Here is a 21,876-nt window from a genome sequence, read left to right on the forward strand (position 1 = left end):
GTGCGGTCCCGTAGGTTCCGGGCGCTTGGGGGCTGCAGGCGCCCGTGGGCGCACGGCGGCAACGTCGTTGATGTAAACATCGGCGACCGGCCGCCGCGGGCCGGAACTCCCCAGCGTGGGGCCGTTGCTCGAACTCGGGGAGGTGAAGCCCCGATAGCGCTCGCTGCACTGGGGTTCTCGATCAGGAGGGCGTGAGCGGCTCGCGCCAAACCCTGTGCTGAGCGCCGAGGGCCGGCGTCTCATCTCATTCCTACAGCGGTCCCCCTGCGACGTTCTGGCTCTTGACTTCCTAGCTCGGCCGTGAAGAAAACTGAGGCTCGGAGGTGGCCTCTTGACCAACCCAAGGTCGTTAGCAGTCAGGATTCCAGCCGCGATGCTCTTATATCACTCGCCCCTCGGCCCAGACACTCCTTAATGTAAAGAAACGTAAAGAAACGGAGGGTGTTGAGATGAGTCAGGTCCCACCACTTCTTCCCTCAACAACTGTTTATTACTCCTCAGCTTACTGGTGATGTTCTAAAAGCCCCGCGCCCTACCCCCTTTCCCCTTACAAACCAATCGCAGTTATTCAGCAAGGATGGCTTGGGGTTTGGCGTTTCGGGGCAGTCCAGAGTGTCGGTCCCTCTTTCAGGTCTGGCAGCAAGAGGTCGCTCACCTAAGTGCATTGATCTGCTGCTGCCTGGAAACTGATCTTTTGCTCCACTCCCTTAGTCTGTAAAGGCTTTTTTCCCTTATCTACTAGGATTTCTGTGATAAAGACCCTTCCTGCTGCTTGAGTTCGTTGCACTGTGTAGCCTTTGCTCATTGAAGCCTCTTGGCTGCCCTATGAGTTGGGAATTCCAATAACTTCTATTTTACAGATAAGAAAACTTCACATCAAAAAGAGGAACCTGTTAGTCCAAGATGGTAGAGCTGGGGTGCAACCAGCTCTACCTGTGGCCAGATTGGTTCACTGGCACTTGGAATTGCATTCACCTTAGAGTTAGTGGGTGGGGTGGGGAGCGGGGGAGATTCCAGAGCCCTATCCTGGGAGATTCTGATATGGAAAGTCTTGGGTGTAGCCCTGGAAACTTACATACTCTGGGGTGGTTCTGGGCCCTACTTGGGGCTGTCTCTCTTCCCTCTTCTGACTTTGAATGTAGGTATTGACCAGAGAAGTCTTTGTGATTTGCCTCTTCTGGGGCCTCTCCTGAGACCCTGCCTTCCTCTCTCCTCAGGACGACCAGCTTCTGGATGACGGCAAGACGTTGGGCGAGTGTGGCTTCACCAGCCAGACAGCACGGCCTCAGGCCCCCGCCACTGTGGGGCTAGCCTTCAGGGCAGGTGAGAGGGGCAGTGACAGTGTGGAAATGGCCAGTGAAAGGGGTGTTCAGGGAGCCTGCAGCTGTTCCTCCAAGCCTCTTAAACCCTGTCCCCCCTCATCAGATACAAGCAATAGATAGTGTGCTTGCTTCTCCACTACAAGCAGTGTGAAGCATGTGAGATGCTTGTGGAAACTGAAGCCCATTTCTTGGAAGATTCAAAGATCCTTAGTCACAGTACTGGCTTACATTTACAGAGGACTAAGGGCCTGGCCCTGCAGTCTGCATTTTATTTCCATTGTCCGATCCAGTCCTCTGGCCAGCCCTGAGGGGTAAGCACTGCCATTCCCATTTGGGAGCTTTGGATGCCCAGGCTTGCTGGCAGTCACGTGGGGACCCCCCAGTCCAGATGCAGGCTGCTGGGACCTTGTTTGAGCTGGGTGCCATGCCACCTGCTGTCTCCATGGTGCATCTCTGTACTGGGCAGACTTTTATCAGGATCATTTTAAGGATGAGTGAGCTGAGCCTGCAGAGGTTAGATTGGATCCTGCCCTTTCTTGCCCTCAGAGCCAGTACGTTCCTCAACCACGTGCCACCCTGACCAAAGCTTAGATACCTGAGTGGTGGGGGTTGTTTATGTTGCTCCAGTGTATCTGTTTTCTCAAGATTTAAATTTTATCCTTTGTTTCAGAAAATTTAAACAGAAGTTATAGGGTCTTTTCACAGCTGTAGACCCAGGAGCTGGTGAATCTGGATGAAGTTACAAGTTTATTTTTGTAGCTTGTAAGAAATCTTAGCGAGGGCTCAGGAGGGAGCATATAGCCTCAGTTAACTTTAGCCTCACAAATATCCTGTTCTGAGGACAAAGCAAGTGAAGCTGTAGCAGCTGTGTCCTTGGACAGCTACATCATGCCCGGTGCCTTCCAGACTGGGGTGGTCTCCAAAAAGGAGTATGATGCCGGGACCAGCCTCACAGCGAGGGGGTGAGCCCCCGTGCACCCAGGCCCCACAAGTGCTCAGGAAAAGGCAGTTCTAGGGGCCTTTATGTGGGTTCCCTTGAGTCTCAGTAATGGGCAGGCAGATGCAGTGCTCTCTAAAGGTGTTCTCTGAGGCAGGTAGTACGTGTGTTCTTCCTAAGCTAGGCCAGGCTGCAAGCATCTGCATGCATCCAAGAGAAGGTATCTGTTCCTCTGACTTGAACAAAGGCACTCTATGGACCGGCAGCACCTCAGCCATCTTGCAGGTGGACACGCTCACAGTGCAGTAAGGTGGTTGGTTTTCCCCATGACCCCCAGTTGTGGCATACGTTGTGACTGCGCCTTGGGTGGCAGCACCTCAGGTATGGAATAGCCGTTTTGATGAGGGCTGTGGTGTGGACTGAAGACAGGCTGATTCTACTCACAAAAGTGCATTTCTTGGGTTGGGGGTGGGGTGGGGCAGGTTGTCTCCCTGTGTAGAGAGACACGTCTCCCTACCCCACCAAAGTGGCTGCTTAGATAGGGAGGTGTGGCAAGTGTCAGGTGTTATATGGCAACTTTCAGACCGTTTCCAAAGAATGGGGAGAGGTGATAAGACTCAGATTTGTGTCTTGGAAGATGAATTGGTTATTAAGCTGGGCCAGGTGTCTTTAGCACTGTTGACATTGGGGCTGGATGATTCTGGGGGAGGTTGTCTTCCGCATTGCAGGATGTTTAGCATCTCCAGCTCCTAGTAGGTCATCTCTCCACTAGAGGCCAGTTTCAGCCGATTAGCCAGGGAGCCTAATTGGTTGAGAGGTTTTTCATGCAGAAGAAAAAATGCAGTTCATTTGCTCTGTGCTGAGGTCACAGTAAGAACAAGACAGGGAAAGCTTCCTGGGACCCGCTGTTCCTAGTAGAGCAGTGGTCACGAGAAACAGGGCATTCCCAATCGGTGGTTGTGTGTCCTGGGCGTTGGGAACACAGAGGGACTATATAGGGTGCCTGGGGAAGGTTTCTCTGAAGAGGGAAGAGGTGGTATCTGAATGCCCTTGGGTGCCTGGAGGCAGCAGCCATTCTAAGTGGCAGAGGGCAAAGCAAGAAAGAGTTTGATGTGGGAACATGTGGAGCAATATAATGTCATGATGCGAAGTGTGAAGGGAATGGGGGAGATTGTAGGCGGGTGCAGATCAGCCCGGAGGCTTACTCAGGGAGACAGAGTAAGGAAGAGGGTCCCCGCAGCGGAGGCCACCTCAACTCCAGCGAGGACCCCTTTTCTCTCCCTCAGATGAGGCATTCGAGGCCCTGCGCATCGAGCCTTTCTCTAGCCCACCTGAGCTGCCGGACGTGATGAAGCCACAGGACTCAGGAAGCAGCGCCAACGAACAGGCTGTGCAGTGAGAGGCCTCCCCCAACTGTCCCCTCAATAAAAGATTTGGGTGTCCACCTGGTTGCTGCTTCTTTCTGCACACCCTCTCCTGACTCAGGCATGCCCCTCCTTGGTGTGTGGCCCACCCTCAGCCTCTAGCCCAGCCTTCTCAGCCTGGGGACAAAAAGGTATCCCGCTTTGTTTCTTCAGGGCAGCCCCACTTTGGGGGCAGGGGACACAGCCAGAAAGCAAAGGCAGCTCCTCTCCTAGCCCTCCCACCCCCAATAAAGTTTGTAGACCCAATTCCTGCATTTCTCATTTTTATTTGACAGAAAAAGTTGCTCTTGCTGTACAGATTTTAAAAAACCAAAATGCCTTTAAGAAACGTGAAGAAAAGTTGGGGGGAGGGGCCACAACCTCACTGGGAGGCCAGGAGGAGCCAACTGATTTCAACTCCCCTTCCTTCTGGGTGTAACTCACACAGGTCCACAAGTTCCAAACCATCATCCCCCCCCCCAGGAACTCGGGGTTCAAGGGGGGCAGTGCCTCCGAAGTCCTTTCTGAGTCAAAACCTGGGAGTCCCAAACCATATCCTCCCCTCCCACAAATCCCATTCTCATTCCCAACCCACCCCAAACCCCCCAAAACATGTGAACCAGGAAAAACTCACAGAGATTAACATTTCACAGAACAAAGAAAAAAAGGAGGGAGGGAAATAAGGGAGCCCTCCCCAACGGGATGCTGCCAGGGTTGGGGGGGAAGGCAGACAAGGACCCCTTCCCCCAGCTCTGTTGGGAAAAAAGAAGGGCATGCCCTGCAGCTCCAGAACTTGGGGCAGGATGGAATTCCCCTGAAAGGATTCACGGAGACCTGAAACAGAGGAGAATCATCAATGCAAAGGCCCAAGCAGCCCCGCGGCGGTCAGCAGTGTGCCCAGCCCTGGAGTGTGACAAGGACTCACCTTGAGGAGCGGTGCCGCACAGGGCGGGGGCTGGGCGTCTCCTTTCTGCGCTTGTGACCTGGGGAGCGGCTGTCCCCACGCTGGCTTCTCCGGGAACCCCGCTCACTGCTGCTGCAATGGAGAAGTGTCATGAGACCACACACAGCACACCTGGTACCCTGGAGCCTTAAAGCTTCACTCTGCAGAAATCAGCTGCTAGACTGGGCTATTGGCAGGAGAGCACAGTGGCAACTGTACCTCTGCTGGTCCCGCGGCGAGGGCTGGGGTGAGGGGCGGCGGCGCTCAGCGGGCGAATAGCTGAGGGACCGGGAATCCCGGAGGGAGTCTATTGGCTTCCGGGGGCTGCGGGACCTGGGGATCAGAGCAGGTCGCCATAGTGCCACACTCTTCCAAACCCAGCAGCCAACACTCAGGACCACCCCCATCCCACCCCAGGTCCTGACCGCCAAACCTCATACCACACAGGGCCAACCTCAGACCCACCTTCATCCGCTCACTCACCCATCCGCCCGCACACCATCCACCGAGTCCCCCAACAGGCGGGGCACAGGGTGCAGCGGGGGACGCAAAGATAAAGACAGTCCCTGCCCTTGGAGGGGCTCAGTCTGATGGTGAAGGGAGGCCAAGGGAGGCTCGCTGGGCCCCATGTGTGGGAAGCAGCCCCACAGTTGTACACAGGATGTACACGGGGTCTGGGGACCCAGGGGAGGGAAGACAAGGGCAGGGCAGGGAAGGGGCAGGGCAGTCTTCTCGAAGGTGCTGTTTGAGCGGAGTCTTGCAGAACGAGTTCACCAGGCAGACAAGGGAATTCCAGGCAGGAGGAACAGCATGTCCAAAGGCATGGGGTTCTCCTTAGACTGCAAGGCGCTGTTGAGTGTGGCTGGAGCACAGGGCATGTGTGGGGGCGGGCAGGAGAGGAGAACACAGGGCAGGCAAGGCCAGTTGGTGAAGAGCCTCACACGCCATTCCCGCAGAGGTGGGGCTTTATCCTGCAGGCCACAGGGCGTCCCGGAAGGATTTGTGGAGTGAAGGGAGTAACCAGATGTGCGGTTTTAGAAAGATCCCTCTGGCTACATGTGGAAGAGAATGGCGTGGAGGCAGGGAGACAGGGAAGAGGCTGTGGACAGAGTCGGGAGAAGATGACGGTGGCCAGACCAGAGCCCTGGTAACAGTAACAGGCTGACTTAAAAGCTAGAATCCCTGGGACCTGGGACCAGGCTGTATGTCACGGGCAGGGAGAGGAAGGAACCTAGGACTCCCCAGTTCTGGCTCACGCACCCGCTTGGATGGCGCAGCCCTCCGCCAGCACAGGGCACAAGAGGAGCAGGCAGGGAGAGGAGAGCCCAACTCCTCCTGTACGAGCAGACACACCCAGGGTCACACCCCACCCTTGTGTCCAGCAAGGCAGCACTCACCTCCGCTCGCCAGGGGGTGGCTTCTTGGGGCTTGCAGGTTTGGGCAAGGCCTGAGGGCCAGGCTTAGCAGGGGAGGGAGAGGAAGAAGTAGAGGAGGAAGAAGAGGATGAGGAAGAGGAGGAGGAGGAGGAAGAAGAGGAGGAGGAAGAGGAGGAGGATGATGAAGAGGAGGAGGAGGAGCTGGAACTGGAGCTGCTAGAACGCCTCTTCCGCTTGGCTGGGGCTGGCTCCTGAGGACGGCCCTCTCGAACAGCCTCCTTGGGGGCTGGGGCAGGGCTGGGGACCCTGTGGGAGAAGAGGGTGTCACGTGGAGACGAGCTGCCCCAGCCCCAACCCTACCTTCCTTGGCCTGGAGGAACGGCAGTGGGGGAGGGGTGCTGAGGAAGGCCCTGGGAGCTCTCTGAACTGAGAGCTGAGCCGGGAGCCTGTGAGCGCATTCTCTGGAGAGCGTGGCCCCAGCCGACCCAACAACTGCTAACACAAGCAACAGGCTGGGGCCCGCAGCAAAAGGGATCAAGATTAAACCTCAAGAATGTCCCTGAAGGAGGAATAAGGCCCCTGGGCTCAGGTGTGGAAGCCGAGCTGGGTGGTCTCCGTCCTCGGAGAGGAGAGCCGCAGCTTGGGGAGGCCACTGTGTGTGCGGGTTGGCTGGGGGAGGGGCCGTCCTGCCTGGAGGCAGGGAGAGGGATAGGATGACCTCTGAAGATCCTTCCAGCCCAGGGAGTTCCTCTTGAGGTCTAACTGCCATCCCTCCTGCTGTAAAATTAAGTCCATTTCCTCTAGTTCTGTCCTCTGTAGAGACGGAAAACTTATCATTATCCTCTAGAGAATTAACCTTCGGAGACTTTTACCTGTCCCATCCCTCCCCCCTTTAACCCCCACCCCAGCATTCTCTTCTACCCCCATCTTAAGGGTCAGGGTCCCATACCTCCTCTCAAAGAGCAAAGAACCTCTGGATAGGGCTTCTCCCTCCCCACTCCCACCAACCATCCCCGAAGCCTTCCCCGTACAAGAGTTCTACAAGTCCCCTCACCTCTTCAGTGCTACCTCAGGTTGCGCAGGAAGGCTAGAGCCCTCCGAGTCACTAGAGCTGGAGCCAGAGGAGGAGGACGAGGACGACGAGGACGACGAGGAGGAGGAAGAGGAGCTGGAGGACGAGGAGGACGAGGAACTCCGCCGCTCCTTGGCTGGCTGCAGGGCAGCCAGTGTGGAAGGCTGCTGGGCCCCCGCACAGGCGGGTGGTTCCCCACCCTCTGGGTGGGACACCCCGGGGACAGGGCCAGAGAGCATGCCATTGTGGTCACCAGCAGAGGACGTGGTCTTTGCCACCGTCCCAGAGGAAAGGGACTGCGACCCTGCTACAGGGGTGGTCTGGGCAAGCAAAGATCGAGATTGGTCAGAAAAAGCAGATGGCACAGGGGACCTAGGCCGATCTTGAGCTGGAGGAAGAGCAGACTGTGAAGGAGCCTGGACCATTCTAGAAGCAGGAGACGGAGCCCTCTCAGAGGTCACTCTAGACTGGCTTGGGGCAGATGGCGGGGTTCTGGAGCCTGGGCCCCCTGGTGGGGTTCTGGACCTGGCTCGGTCAAGGAGTGGTGGTGAGGTTCTCCCACTAACACGCTCATAGGCAGAGAGGGGCACCCTGGGGCTGGTGAGGTTTGCACCAGACAAGGCTGGAGCCATTCTAGCACTAGTGAGGTTTGCAGGGGCCAAGGCTGGAGGGGTTCTTGAGCTGGCGATATTCACAGGTGCTGTGGCATGTGCAGACCTAGGACCCACCAGGTTTGCAGGGGCTGGAGCCTGGGGTGCTCTGGAGCTGGACGGATAGTTTGCAGCAGTTGGAGCTGTGCCAGAACCCGTGAGACTCAGAGCTGCCAAAGCAGCAGGGGTTCTGGCTCCTGCTAGATTCACAGCTGGGGCTGTGGGAGTACGAGGGTCAGCGAGGTTCACAGCCGAAGGTGCCACCGCTGTTCTGGGGCTGGCCAAGTTCATGGCTGCTGCTGCAGCTGGTGTTCTGGAGTCAGCCAAGTTGACTGCTGAGGGGAGGGCAGGTGTCCTGGCGCTGGCCAGGTTCATGGCTGCTGCAGAGGCTGCAGGGATCCTGCTGGCAAGACTGGCTGCAGGGGCCGTTCGGAGACTCATGAGAGGCACTGGAGCTGGAACCTGGGACATTCTCGCAGCAAGGCCAGCGGCAGACATGGACGGAGGCGGCCGAGCAGTGCCAAGGCTGATGGCCGTCAGGGCAAGTGCAATTCTTGACTGAGCATGGTTTTCAGGTACAGATGCTCTCGGATGATCAGGAATTCGGGGACCTGGACCATCCATCATGGAACCGCCAGCTTGCTGCAGGACAGACATGGGTGTTCTGGAGCTGCCGAGGGGCTCAAGCACTCCGGGTGACCTACAGCGGTCAAGAGGAGTTGGTGACATGCTAGGACGGCTGAAGCAGCCCATTCTGGAGCTATTGAGAGCTACAGGAGGTGTCCGAGAACCAGAATGGTTTCTTGTTGCTGGAGGAGTAGCAGAACGTGATCGATCGGAACTGCTTCCAGAGGCAGAACGCCTGCGGATGGCCGGAGGAGATCTTGTTAAGGACCGTTTGCCCCGAGTTGTTCGTGGAGTACGGGATCGGGAACGGCGGCGAATAGCAAGTGGCGAGCGACTTCGAGAGCGCTTTCGTGGCAGCAATGGGGTTCGAGACCTGGAGCGGCGCCGAATAGCTGGAGGAGTTCGGGACCTCGATCGGCGGCGTGTCACTGGAGAGGTTCGCGAGCGAGACCTCCTTCGAGTTACTGGAGAAGTGCGAGATCGTGATCTCCTTCGGGTGACTGGGGATGTTCTGGATCTCGATCTTCTGCGAGCGATAGGGGAGGTTCGGCTTCGAGATCGCCTTCTGGTTACTGGTGGAGTCCTAGATCTGGACCTTCTTCGAGTCACTGGTGGCGTTCTAGAACGGGAACGCCGGCGGGTCGGTGTTCTCGACCTTGAACGTCGGCGGGTTACTGGTGGTGTTCTGGACCTAGATCGCCTTCGACTCACGGGCGAAGCTCTTGATCGGGATCTTCGTCTAGTCACTGATGTCCGGGACCTGGATCGTCTCCGACTGACTGGTGAGGTTCGAGACCTGGACCTCCTTCGGCTAACCAGGGGTGTTCTGGACCTGGATCGCCGGTGGGTAGCTGGAGAAGCCCGAGACCTGGAGCGTTTCCACGGTGCTGGTGATGTGCGTGAGCGGGAACGCTTCCGACTGGTTGGGGGTGTCCGAGAGCGACCTCTGCGACGTCGAGAGGAGGTTCTGGAACTCTCCTGCCGAGCAGGAGATCTTGAATGGTAACCAGAGCCTCCCCTCCGACGGCGAGTAACCCGAGACCTCGACCGGCTCCTCTGTCTTCTCCGAGAGGTTGACTGAGAAGATCCAGACCTATCCCGACGTCGGGTGGCCCTGGTTTTCTCCCTCCTCGAGCGGGAACGGGACCTCTGGAGCCCACGAGGCTTTGGTGAAGGAGAACGGCCTCTCCTTGAAGTTGTCTTAGTGCGTGGAGAGGATGCTGAACGCCGCCGGCGTGAGGATCTCGACTTTTCAGCCGGCTCTGGGGAAGACACTGAGGGACTTCTTCGGCGTCTTGGGGGAGTTCTAGAGCGGGTCTCTGGTGAGGATGACGCAGAACGGCTCCTACGGGAGAGCCGGGCCTTCCTAGTCAGCTCAGGAGATGACCGGGAGCTGCGACGCCGCGGCGGAGTACGAGACTTAGTCTTGGGCTCTGGTGATGACCGAGAGCTTCTTCTAGCAGTTCTGGATTTGGGAGGGTGTTCTGGAGAGGACTCCGAACTGCTGCTTCCTTCAGGAGAAGGGCCTCTGCCTTTGCTTGATGAACCTGATCTGCTTCGTCTTGGAAGGACTCGAGGGGCAGGAGCCTTGGGTTCAGGAGAGGAATCAGAACCACTCTGTGCCCTGGGTGCTGCTCTTGGCTTCTCTTTAACCTCAGGGGATGAGCCAGACCTGCTACGCCGAGGAGAAGGCCGGGATTTGCTGTCCACCTCCGGAGAGGATCCAGAGTGACTCCTCTGCCTGAGTGGCATTCGTATCTTAGCTTTAGAATCTGGAGAAGAGTCTGACTCACTTCTCTCCTGAGGGGACGCACTGGGTTTCCCATCGAGTTCCTGAGAAGATCCAGACCGACGTCTCTGCCCAAGAGGTGTCCTAGCCACAGTCTTCTGTTCAACTGATGACTCTGACCCACTTCTCTCTCTCTGAGGGGTAAGACACTTATTGTTGAGCTCCGGGGAAGATGGAGAACGACTCCTTGGCCTAGGAGTCTGAGGCAAAGCTTTTGGTTCTGGAGAGGAATCACATTCACTTCTCCCCCTGGATGGTGTTCTAGGTATATCTTTCATTCCGGGAGACGACCCAGATAGGCTGTGCCTGGAAGGAGTCCCAGATCCATCTCTAAGTCCTGGGGAAGACCCAGACCTGCTTCTCCTTGAGGGAGTTCTGGGTAAGCCATCTTTCAGTTCAGGAGAAGATGCAGAACTACTTCTTTCCCTTGAAGGTGTTCTGGGTATAGCATCAAGTACTGGTGAAGACACACTCTGGTTTGAAGACATTCCTGCTTTTTCCACCACATCTGGGGATAACTCAGAGCTGCTGTGTCTGGAGGACCTTGTTGATTGTTCTTTCACATCTAGAGATGGATCTGTCTCTAGCTGATTAGGAAAAGGTCCATTCAAATCTTTACCCTCAGGAGAAAATCCAGTATTCATTTCTGCAACAGGGCCTCCTGAGTTTCTAAATTCTAAAGGTGATCCAAAGCTATTCTCCCTGGGAGGAGAGTTTGACAGTTCTTTATGTTCTGGAGAAAAGTGTGGCCCGCTCCAAGCTGAGGCCATTGCAGGGACTTCTTCCGAAGAAGCCTGCAACTGGCTTTGGTCAAGAGTCAAAGGTACAGCAGGCCTTTCTATTTCTGGAGATGATTCAACATTACTTCCAGCAGTTTCTTTACGTTCTGGAGACAAATGCGGCAGAACTTGGTTTGATGATTCTTCAGATTTCTCTACTACCTCCATTAATTCTTCATCTTGGCTTGGCTTAGCTAATGCAGAACTTTGGTCTTTTGTATCTGGAGATAACCTAACACCACCACCTCTTTCCCTTGATGGAGTTCTAGGGGTATCTCTGAGTATTGGTGAGGACTCAGGCCTATTCTGCACTGGAGGAGGACTCAATTTGTCTCTTAGTCTTGGAGGTGATGCACTAACATCCTCCTGCAGGAGTAAGCCAGTTTTTTCTTTTGATTCAGAAGGCTCTAATCTGCTCTGCCCCAGAAAAGATTTAGAGTCTATGGCAGGATATGAGAAAGAGTCAGACTGGGACCTGCTCTGTTCTGGAGATATTTCGGATTTCAGTCTAGGACTTGCTGACAATTCACCTCTTGTTGGAGATCTGGGTGCCAGCTCAGCGACTGGAGATGAGGACCTAGAGCAGCTGCCCTTAGGAGGTGTTTGAGATTTGCTCTGCAGATATGGAGACTCAGAATGACTTGGTCTCATTTCTGGGCTTGAAGTACCAGATCTGGAGTCTGGTGAAGTTGGAGATTGTCCTTTCTGTTGCAGAAATGAGGGTGGTGTGCTAGACTTGACTCCTGGACAGAGGGAGAAGGATTCAGAGGAACTCTGTGCTAGTGAATCTTTAGACTTCTCTTGGGAACATGGGGACTTTGATCCAAGATTATGCCCTGGTGGAGTTTGGGGCTTTGCTTTGGGGCACGGCGAAGTAGACCCTGAGTGACTTTGTCTTGGTGGTGTTCCAGGTTTCACTTTGGTATCTGGAGAGGAAGATCTAGAATGGCTGTGTCTTTGCAACAACCTAGATTCTGTCTTAGAGCATGGAGACACTGATCTGCTTTGCCTTGGAGGTGTTTTAGATGTCATCCTACTAGGACTTGGAGAAGAGAAGCCAGAATGGCTTTGGACTGGTGATGTTACTGCCTTCACTTTGGGTTGTGGAGATGACGACCCAGATCGGCTCCGTCTTGGAGGTGTGCCAGATTTCACCCTAGAAGGAGAAGACCCAGAGCAGCTATGTCTCGAAGGGGTCCTAGACTTCACCTCAGGGTCAGGTGATGATTCCGAACGGCTCCCTCTCTGTGGCGTTGCAGACTCTTCATTTATCTGGGGACTTGTTACGGACCCTTGCCTTGGTGGCGTTCCAGACTTCATTTTAGGTTGAGGAGATGAACTGGAATGACTTTGCCTTGATGGTGTTTTAGATTTCTGATTACCAGGCGGAGAAGAACCAGAGCGACTTCGTCTCAGTGGCGTTCTGGATTTAGCTTTGCGTTGGGATGATCCAGAGCGACTGCGCCTTGGTGGTGTCTGAGACTTTTGTTTAGGGCACGGAGAGGACTCTGAAAGGCTTCGCCTCACAGACAAACGGGATTTTGCTTTGGACCTTGGTGAAGAGAGAGACCTGCTCCGCCTAGAAGAAAGCCGCGATTTCTTCATTTCTGGACTTGAGTTGGACCTGCTCCTTCTCTGTGATGTGCGGGATTTGTTCTTCCGCTCTGATGATGAGCCAGACCTGCCCCTTCTTTGTGGTGTTCTAGAGTGAGATCTTCCCCGTCTAACTAGGCTTCTACTACGGGATCTTCCCCGTCTTGCTGGTGTCCTAGACTGTGATCTCCCTCTCCTGTTTGGGGTTCTAGAGCGTGACCGGCCACTTCGTCTAGCTGGCGTTCTAGAGCGTGACCGGCCACTTCGTCTTGCTGGTGTTCTAGAGCGTGAGCGCCCACGCCTGGCTGGGGTTCTGGAACGTGCCCTGCCACTTCTCCTGGCTGGTGATCTACTACGAGACCTCCGTCGTACAGGTGATCGGGTCCTAGATCTGCGCCTAGTAGGTGTTCTAGACCGAGACCTGCCTCTCCGGGCGGGTGTTCTAGATCGTGACCTCCGCCTGGCGGGTGTTCTAGACCGTGACCTCCGCCTGGCAGGTGTTCTAGACCGAGACCTGCCTCTCCGGGCAGGTGTTCTAGAACGAGATCTGCCCCTAGTTGCAGGGGATCTAGAGTGTGACCTGCCTCGTCTTGCTGATCTAGACCTGCCTCTTCTCTGTGCATTTCTGCTCCTGGACCAGCCTGGCCGCTGAGGAGACCTAGAGCGGCCACGTCGCTGGGGGCTTCTAGATCGTCCCCACCTCTGTGCAGAACGTGATCTACGCCACTGAGGTGACCGGGACCGAGAATGCCCTCTCTTGGTAGGGGTTCGAGACCGAGACCGCCCCCTCTTATTGGTGGTAGGACTACGGGACCTCCCCACCCTACGGGAAGGAGTATGAGAATGTGACTTAGCCCGTTTTGCTCGGCCATGAGAGCGACTCTTGGATGCAGGAGAAGAACTCTCTCGGCGGGACCCAGGAGCTGGTGCCGGTTTAGGGCTTTCAGGGGAAGAGCCGGCATGCCGAGAAACTTTGGTAGGTTGAGGGGATGGTGGGCAGCTCTCTGAAGAAGATTGGGGAGGTTTCTCAGGAGACTTAGGTGGTGAATGACCCTGGGCTGGAGAAGCCTCAGAAGGGGGGTTCACTGGCTCCTGACTTAAGGGGGTTGTTGCAAGGGGTTGTGGGGAGCCGCCATGTTGCTCAGCAAGGAGCAGAGTGGGAGCCGGTGGTTCTGGCCCTGTGTTGCTCCTTTCCGGAGAGGGACTAGGTCGAACTGCAGATTTCTAAGAGTGGAAAAGAGAGTAGGGGTAGGGATAATGTAAGCACCAAAACTTCCTATCATCTGTAAGGTCCCAACACCCCTTCCAATGAAACACCTTTTCCTCACCACAGGCAGTCACATTCATTCAATAATCACACAGTACAAAATACAGTTAAAAACATATGAAAACAGAGTCTATAATAATCTCAAAAGTCATATAATCTAGAAAAAAACAATGCAATCTAATGTACTATTAGTTCACAACAACCACTATAACATGCTGACTGCAGAAGAATATTTTTAAATGTAAAGATAAAGCAACTTCCCAAAGTGACTGACTTTACCCTTTAAAAATAACTACATTAAAGGGAAAAAACTGTTTGAGAACATGGCACGTGAATAACAAAAACTAGGATAAAGTATAGGAAAACACAGAAAAAGAGACCAAGTTATAAAAACCTTAAAACATAATCCAAGAAAAATAGGAAGTAAATTATGCTTCTGAGGTGATCGAACTTGCAGTTTGGAAAAGCAACTCTGGAGAATGTGAAAAATAACAGGAGAGCTACAACTTTATCAAAGAGCAATTAAAAATATATTGTGATGATAGAAATAAGAAAACATGATTAGGGTCTGAATTAGAATAGCAAGTATAAACAGAGAAGGCAATGGCAACCTACTCCAGTACTCCTGCCTGGAAAATCCCATGGACAGAGGAGCCTGGTAGGCTGCAGTCCATGGGGTCGCTAAGAGTCAGACACGACTGAGTGACTTCACTTTCACTTTCCACTTTCATGCATTGGAGAAGGAAATGGCAACCCACTCCAGTGTTCTTGCCTGGAGAATCCCAGGGACAGCGGAGCCTGGTGGGCTGCCGCCTATGGGGTCGCACAGAGTCGGACACGACTGAAGAGACTTAGCAGCAGCAAGTATAAAAGAAAAGGTATGGAGAAAATATTTCCAAAAGTAGTTTTCAGACTGCAAGCAGCAACTCAGCGGACTGAGAAATTTTAGTAAGCCACAACCAGCATTTAATGAAATAAATACTAGAGACACTGAATAGTAAATGGCTAATAGGTGTACAGAAAATTTTTTGTTCCGAGTTTTATCTTACATTTACAAACAAAATAGTATGGGAAAATCTATTATTAATACCTAGTGAAGTTTGAAAGTCACAATTCTAAATGATTTGCAGATGCAAAAGAGAACTTTATGAATACCAAGAGACAAATCAGAAAACAAAACTTGATCTTACTTTTTCCTTAACTCTGAACAGCTATCCTGAATCCACAGCCTTGCAACCCCAAGAACATCCATTAATTCAGGAACATACCTCCTTCTTGTCTTTGTCTTCACAGGGACTGCTAGGCTGCTTTGTAGAAGGCTCCGGACTACTAGGCTGCCCTATGTTGGTAGTACCTGGTTCCCTGGGAGGTACATCTCCCTCCCCTCGACGCCCCAAAGCAGGCGAAGGACTTCGTCCAGTCAAGGCAGTTGTATGGGTTTTAGCTGCAGCACTTCGAGACCTGCGAGAGGTAATTGAGGACGGGAAGAGAGAAAGAAAATCAGTTCAGGAGAGAACAGAAAACCCCCTCCCCAGCTCCCATCTACCTTTCCTGACTATAACCCTCCTCCAAAAAACCTTCTCTCACTCACAAGATTCAAATTACTCATATTGAAATTCAGGTCCAGTTCATTTTGCTCCTTCTCTTCTCAACATCAATCCCCAAAAAATATTCTCCCTCTACCCCTTCATATTTACCTCCCCCAAACCTCCCAGAACCCTCCACCCAGTCCATTCCCTACCCGCTTCATTCACCACTCACCTCTGAGCCCACCTCCTTCAGGAAGCCTTCCCCGATTAAGGAAGCCAGGGTAAGGATTCCTTCCTCCCCCAGACACCACGAACAAACCACCACCCCCCCTATTCTGGCAGTCCATATATATCAGAACAAAACAAAAAATAACAAAATAAATAAAATAAACAAAAACAAAAAAACAAAAAAAAAGAGAAGGGGAAATGTATATGTCTGTCCATCCTGTTGCTTTAGCCTGTCAGCTCCTAGAGGGCAGGGACCGTGTCTTCCGAATGGTCTGTGCAGCGCCTAGCACACCGTGGGCGCTCAATAAATATTAAATTGATTAACCCACAAGTCCCTCTCCCTCCCTTCCTCCTGGACCACCCCTTACCGACTGCGGGAAGTATCTGAAGAAGAAGCAGAGTCAGCAGAAGTTGAACGGTGGGCCCGTCGGCTCTTGGGGGCTGGAGTTGTACTTCGAGATCTGCAGAAAGACCAATATCACAGCTCAGGGTACTGTCAAAGGTCTACAAGGTTCCCCTTATCCATCCCTCAACCTTCTACTGGACTGCCCTATCCCCAAGTGGCACTCATCTACCCATTAAGCAAATTTCCCTCTAATTTACTCACCGCTTCCGCTTCTTGTCCTTAGATTTACGTTTGCTCTTTGGAGTAGGAGACCTGGGAAATAAGGCAAAATTATTTAAAATAAAAATCATTTTTAAAGAAAAAAACAAGCAAAAGTAGAAAGGGAAGAACTGTCATTCAGGAGAATCACCAGCAGGGAATCAAGGAACTGAGCTTTAAGGAGAAAAAAAAAAAGAGCAAACAAAGCCATCAGGTAGCAATGGCTCACCACTTCATGTGCCACTGTCCTCCCTACGCCACAAAGAGCTCTTACCTATGCTTCCTTTTCTTGGATTCAGATTCTGACCTGTGGATAAAAAATAAATAAAACATAAACCATTATCTATGCCTGAACTCACCAAGCTTCTCCCATCACTCCATGTACGCCCACCTCATACCTGTGCTTCTTCTTCTTAGAACTCTTCTTCCTCTCTCGTCGAGGAGAGCTGCTCTCTGACCTGCTAAACATGGGTTCAGAAACAGGGTCATTCGGCTTGCCTCCTTCCCTGGCCCACCCTACTTACGATCCATCCTCAGAAGGCTGCACAGAACAACTCCAACAGCACCTATGTGCCAGATCTACACCCAGAACTTTACTCTCTAAGCAGCATAAGTACCTATAACAACAAACCTCAAAACAGAACAGTACCAAAATTCTGATCAATTTTGTACAGCTGCACAATCAACCCTTCCCCACTGAAGCAGCACACATATTTTTGCTCTCAGCTGAGACCTGAATGGTAACTCCTCTTTCCTGACTTTCCTGACAACTCCCTCCTGCTTCCTAGAAATAAAAATCCTCTATTTCCAAAGAGAAAAAGCCTGACAGGTGCGGTCCTCTGGCTACTAAAATAACTTTCCAACTAACTTACCGTCCTCGATCTTTCTTCTTTTTCTTCTTCTTTTGCTTTGGCGTTGGTGAGCGAGAACTGCTAGACTCCCGGACAAGGCTGAGTGAAGATGAAAAGAAGCAAAGATGGGTGCTAAGATGAATTTTCTGAGACATTTCAACTTCAGAACAAAATCTTAAGAATATGAGAAGAAATAATCCACACACAAAAAATGGAGCAAAGCACTTAGAATTAGGAAGAGAAACTGACACTAATCTCGTGTACCTGTAAGGTTTGGGAGGCTCAGGAGCTGGTTGTTTAGCTTCTCGAGCACGACGCTGGGGATCAAAAGAGCTGCCATCCACATAGGAATCACTGATGCCAAAGGCAGCTCGGAGTCGCTCATTCTTCTTCTCATTCAATTCTGCCAACTGGTGAGTCTCAGTTACCCTAGAGAAGAAAAGGTCAAAGGTCTAAAGGAGATAGACAACAAAATGCAGAGTCATATTCACACAATTGCAGGCATGGACCAAACAGCCATGAGAAAAGGCAGAGAGCAGGGAGAAAGTCCACAGTAAGGAGAGAGAACAGCAAAAGCAGAAGAGAGTCCAGAGAAAATGGAGAGGGAAACACTCACGCTGGCCTCTGCCCTGGGTTCTCCTCCTTCCCCCCAGGGTTCACATCCTTCTCCAGCAACATGAGTCGAAAGGTCGCCACTTTTTCCTGAATTTGCTGTTCCTCGTACCTGAAGAACAAAAGCCTTCAAGGTTAGAGCCTGACCAGACACTCTCCCCAGACCCGGGTTTACAATTCCCTCGTTCCCAGCAGGACCCCTTCCCTTTCCATGCACACATAAATGTTTCACTCACTGTCACCCAAAGGGCCCTCCTTTCAAATTCTGCTCTTTTCCTGTAATCTTTCTTCCCTGCACTGACTACACCCTCTAGAACAGTGGATTTTAAACATGCTACACTCCGGGGCCAAAAGAGGAAAGTTAAGCAGGCAGAGTTCCAAGTGTTCCTCCCCAACTTCAATCAACATGAACAGGTCTTTCATTTCATGGGATTCCAAAGTAACATGCATTGTCAAAAAAAAAAAAACAAAAACAAAAAAACAGGGGGGACGCCACTGCTGAAGTTTGAAAACCACTGCTCTAAAAGGTTTTCTGCCTGAACGTGCTCCTTTTCCACAAATCTCACTTCCCTACCCAACTCATGATCCCCTTTATCCAGGTGTTATTCCAATTTCCTGTTTTCTTTCCTTTGCTACTCTCAAAGGCCTCAACCCTTACATCCATTCACCTTCCTTTTCTCTACCAATGACAACACATATCAGCTTACCAAGCTCTTGTGTCTTGCCTGGTCTACTTCCCCACCTCTCCCTTAAAGCATGTATTTCTCAATGGCCCCCCTCATTCCCCCTGTGCCTTCATCTAAATAATTCAGACTCCCTCAGGCTCCCTTTTATGTTCCAGACACAGGTTTCACTTTGAACTGCCCCTCAACTCCTTTCAATTCGCTATCTTCTTTACCACCTCCCCTCCTACAACTCACTTCTCTCCAGGCCTCTTTCAACTTGCCCAACGCTCCCTACAGCCCACCTAACTCCCCGGCTCTGCACTCGCTGGGTGCGTGGCTCTCCCCCAGACCTCCCTCACCCCTGCTCCTCCATCATCTCCTCCAGCTCGAGGCATCGCAGCTCCACGCGCCGCTTGCGCTCGTGGTCCAGGATGTCAGGATTAGGCCGCTTCACCAGGGCAGCCTCCAGGCGCCGCAGTTCCTCCTCTCCCTTGTAGTCAGGCCGCTCACCCCGGCGGCCCCGCACCAGGGACAGGTTGCGCTGGACGTAGCCGTTGGTGCCGCTGCCCCGGGGCGTCGGCAGCCCGATCCCGTTGTACATGGCCCCGTGCCCGGGGGGGCACCACCGCTCCTGAGGGGGAGCGGGGAGACACGGGTCAGGCCCCTGGCCCCAAACTAGCCACTCACCACCACCCAAATCCCTGCTCTTCTTCAAACCTACTTCAACAGGTCTCTCCACACTAAACCTCCTTTGGCTGCATAATCCTCCTGGTCTCCTAAACAAACCCTTCCTTCATCCTTCCCTCACTTTCTTTCTACCAAATCAAGACCAACTCTTACAGTCTTTACCCTCAGTGTGCAAAAGCCACTTGTTTGTACCTAGCTTTTCCTTACCCACCCCAAAGATCCAATTTCTCCCAAATTTCTCCACACTATCCCTTTATTCTCCTTTGAACCCAATATGCACAAGTGATATCTTTACCAACTATTCTGATTCCTAACCCCTGGCAACTGACTGAGGCCTCCAAACAGGGCACAACAAACACCAACAAAAAATAAAAACAGAGAGAGAAAGAGATCTGTGGCACACAAAGGCCTGCAGTCAAGTCTAGAGTCTTCCAAGAACTAACCTAAGCATTTCAGGCTAGCTACCCTGAACGTAGTCAGAAATTATGAATACAAATTGACTCAAGAACCCCTAGATATCCAAAAGGAGGCCTAACCTAAAAGGCCAGCACGCACTGCAGAAACACATGAAGCCTAGATACGTAATCCTCATATACTTCATCTCTCAGGTAAGGGGCATGTCCAATCAACTATCCTGACTGATATGTTATTTCCTCAATTTCCTTCCCAATAGGATTTCTCACATGGTTTGTGGCTCACCCAAGTCTCCCTAGCTCCTGTTAAAAGATTGCGTTTTCAACTCAACACTCTATGTGTATCAAAGGGGCCTCTAGTCCCACTGTCCCCCATACCTTCTCTACATCCTTTCCCCACACTTAAGTCACAAAAACCCCACTCTTTCTCCCTCTCCTTCATTAAAGTCAAATTGTTGACTTTAACAGTCCCCTCATTACCTTACTTCCTAGTTTTTCTCATCCAGCCCCACATGACTCTGAAGAAACCCTCAAATGCTATTTCTTTCCTGATTAGGTTTTTTGCCTACAGACTCTATGCCTTTCTCCTGCTCTATGTACTCTCTTTCTTCTCCAACTCCTCCTGTCCAAGATAGTGTCACAAGGGAAATGCGTGAGTGAAAAGGACCCCAGGAAAAGAACCCAAGGAACAAAGTGGAGATATTAGTGAAGGCAGAAGGAAAAGAACACAGAACTGGATAAAAAGGAAAGTTTCATTTAAAATACTCTGGAAGAAACATTATACAAACTCCTGGAAAAATGTACTAACCTCCCCCTTTATAGGTAGATGTTGAATAAAAAGAAGACAGCTCATCTCTAGAACAGTTTGGTACCCCTTACCCCTCAACTCTAAGGCTGGGTCCCTACCCAATCCCAGTTGCAGACTCTAGAGATCTGAAAACAAAACAAAAAAATAACCATATTGGGGTAAAGGATGATGCTAAATCTAGGAAAGGCAAGCGAAATTGTGTGAAATGAAAAATTTCTTTATACTACAAGAAATCTTCCAACCTTCGCCTTTACTTTCTCAAAATTTCTCTTTACTCTTAAGCTAGATTTTCTCTGGCTCTCTATAACCTACCTAGTTTCTGCTTCCCTTGCAGAAAGCTTCTGACCTGCAATTAATTCTTCGGTTTAACCATTCACCCACACTTCCATACCACCTCACACAATAATCCTCCCACTCCCTGGAAAAGGATAACCAGCAGCTGCTAAGCAAAGGGTATTCAATCACAACAGACTACTTTTAGAGAATGACCCAGCAAAGAAAACAAACAAAAAACAGGAATACCATGGCATCCAAGACAATGCTCCAAAAGGACAGATGGACAAGAAGGGTGTATCAATAATATATATACACAAATCACCAAAACCTAAATGGAGATACTTAAAACTGGGATCCACGGACTATGGGCATGCAAAAGTCACCCAAGCTAAAGGCAGATAGTAAAAGCAAGCTGCAAAAGAAAATAAAAAGCAGTTTTTTCTGTTGGAGAATTATCACATGTTAAACTAACAAGACAAAAGGAGTCTTAAAATTCAGTATTATGACAGTCAATGACAGAAACGCACCAAAAAGGGAGCGGACGGTGCAGGAAAATGAAACTAAGTAATACGTAAGCACATCAAGTTCAGCACGGGGCACCACAGTAGCTGACTAGGGACTATGGAACCCAAAAAGCTGAAGTACTGGCTCAGTAAAAGAGGCCTAGATTCAACACACTCAAAAGCAAAGACAACACAACTTTTAAAATTTTTCACCCAAAAGCTATCTTACATAAGCGTTTGCGTGAAAACCAAGGTCTGGAAGAGTTTTGAGTCAAATTATAACAAAACCCTGCGCTTTCTCAAGAAAGGGCTGGCAGCCGCCTCCCCAGCTTCAACACAACTTTGGAGGAGATCATGAAAAGGTGCAAAAAAAGAAAAGAGCACGTGGTCTGCCTTAACATACCTAGACTGAATACTTAATTAAAAACAACAAAAAAAACGTTTTGAACGCTTCGCTTCTTAATACTTCACGGCAGACAGTAACGAATCCAAAATGCCGAAATCTAGGAGACATCTAGTTCAAGACCTTCTTTGCACAGGCTGAGCCGCCAAGACCTATTTTCGGCCTTGAGGGATGGGGGAGGGGGCTGCGCGGCGCCCGGTAGTCTGGGAGGCTAAGGGCCAGACCCCAAGCCCCGGGTAGGGACGGACGGGCCGGACGCCGGCGAGGAGCGGGGCAAAGGAGCCGACAGCCGGCCCCCGCCGCCGCAGCCCCCTCCCCGCAAACAAAATGTCGGCAAGGACAGCTGCAACAGGGCCTCGTCGCCGCACGCGTCCGGGAGACGAGAAGCCCGAGTCGCGCGCTACCCACTCCTCGCCGAGAACGCGCACGAGCCCTAGTGCACTCGGCGGCGCGCGCCGTTGCCATGGGGGAGGGGGAATAAAAGCCCGCGCGCGACAAGAACCGCGGGAGAGGGGGAGGGGAGGCAGGCGAGCAGGGAC

At 51.9% G+C, this 21,876-nt stretch overlaps 2 protein-coding genes across 4 annotated transcripts in view; one reads left to right on the top strand and one right to left on the bottom strand.

Annotated features, from left to right (window-relative positions):
* TCEB2 (transcription elongation factor B (SIII), polypeptide 2 (18kDa, elongin B)) overlaps positions 1 to 3,929 on the top strand; it is a 4,505-nt gene extending 576 nt beyond the window's left edge. Inside the window, exons 2-4 of the mRNA XM_010840474.1 lie at positions 15 to 142; positions 1,195 to 1,323; positions 3,546 to 3,929. Of these exons, the coding sequence (XP_010838776.1) occupies positions 15 to 142; positions 1,195 to 1,323; positions 3,546 to 3,658 (370 nt within the window). The 3' untranslated portion in view covers positions 3,659 to 3,929. The remainder of the gene's footprint in view (positions 1 to 14; positions 143 to 1,194; positions 1,324 to 3,545) is intronic.
* SRRM2 (serine/arginine repetitive matrix 2) lies at positions 3,930 to 21,564 on the bottom strand. 3 transcript variants are annotated; one of them, XM_010840332.1, is made up of 15 exons: positions 21,338 to 21,564; positions 18,607 to 18,878; positions 17,587 to 17,694; positions 17,235 to 17,399; positions 16,992 to 17,069; positions 16,518 to 16,577; positions 16,394 to 16,426; positions 16,123 to 16,173; positions 15,884 to 15,976; positions 15,027 to 15,219; positions 7,036 to 13,715; positions 6,003 to 6,287; positions 4,825 to 4,938; positions 4,588 to 4,698; positions 3,930 to 4,496 (listed from the first exon to the last, which is right to left on the bottom strand). In XM_010840332.1, exons 2-15 carry the CDS (start codon positions 18,846 to 18,848, stop codon positions 4,487 to 4,489), a joined length of 8,223 nt encoding a protein of 2,740 aa, XP_010838634.1. In that variant the 5' UTR covers positions 18,849 to 18,878; positions 21,338 to 21,564; the 3' UTR covers positions 3,930 to 4,486. The 3 variants fall into 3 exon arrangements, with proteins under 3 accessions (XP_010838634.1, XP_010838636.1, XP_010838635.1); XM_010840334.1 differs by lacking the exons at positions 7,036 to 13,715; positions 15,027 to 15,219; positions 15,884 to 15,976; ... (6 more) ...; positions 18,607 to 18,878; positions 21,338 to 21,564 and adding exons at positions 5,089 to 5,704; positions 6,700 to 7,029 and having other exon boundaries at positions 4,588 to 4,695; XM_010840333.1 differs by lacking the exons at positions 7,036 to 13,715; positions 15,027 to 15,219; positions 15,884 to 15,976; ... (6 more) ...; positions 18,607 to 18,878; positions 21,338 to 21,564 and adding an exon at positions 6,700 to 7,029.
* Positions 21,565 to 21,876: the final 312 nt, after the last annotated feature.

The sequence above is a fragment of the Bison bison genome, unplaced genomic scaffold (assembly GCF_000754665.1).
Source record: "Bison bison bison isolate TAMUID 2011002044 unplaced genomic scaffold, Bison_UMD1.0 scf7180017864144, whole genome shotgun sequence".
Lineage (NCBI taxonomy): Eukaryota > Metazoa > Chordata > Mammalia > Artiodactyla > Bovidae > Bison > Bison bison.

Bases quoted from the DNA above. Each gene is read 5' to 3' on its own strand.
- SRRM2 (XM_010840332.1), bottom strand. From the start codon at position 18,848: ATGTACAACGGGATCGGGCTGCCGACGCCCCGGGGCAGCGGCACCAAC. The intron at 15,977-16,122 runs GTGAGTAAATTA...GTCTTTCTGCAG, and splicing joins AAGGACAAGAAGCGGAAGCG to ATCTCGAAGTACAACTCCAG. The intron at 13,716-15,026 runs GTATGTTCCTGA...TTCCACTCTTAG, and splicing joins AAGACAAAGACAAGAAGGAG to AAATCTGCAGTTCGACCTAG.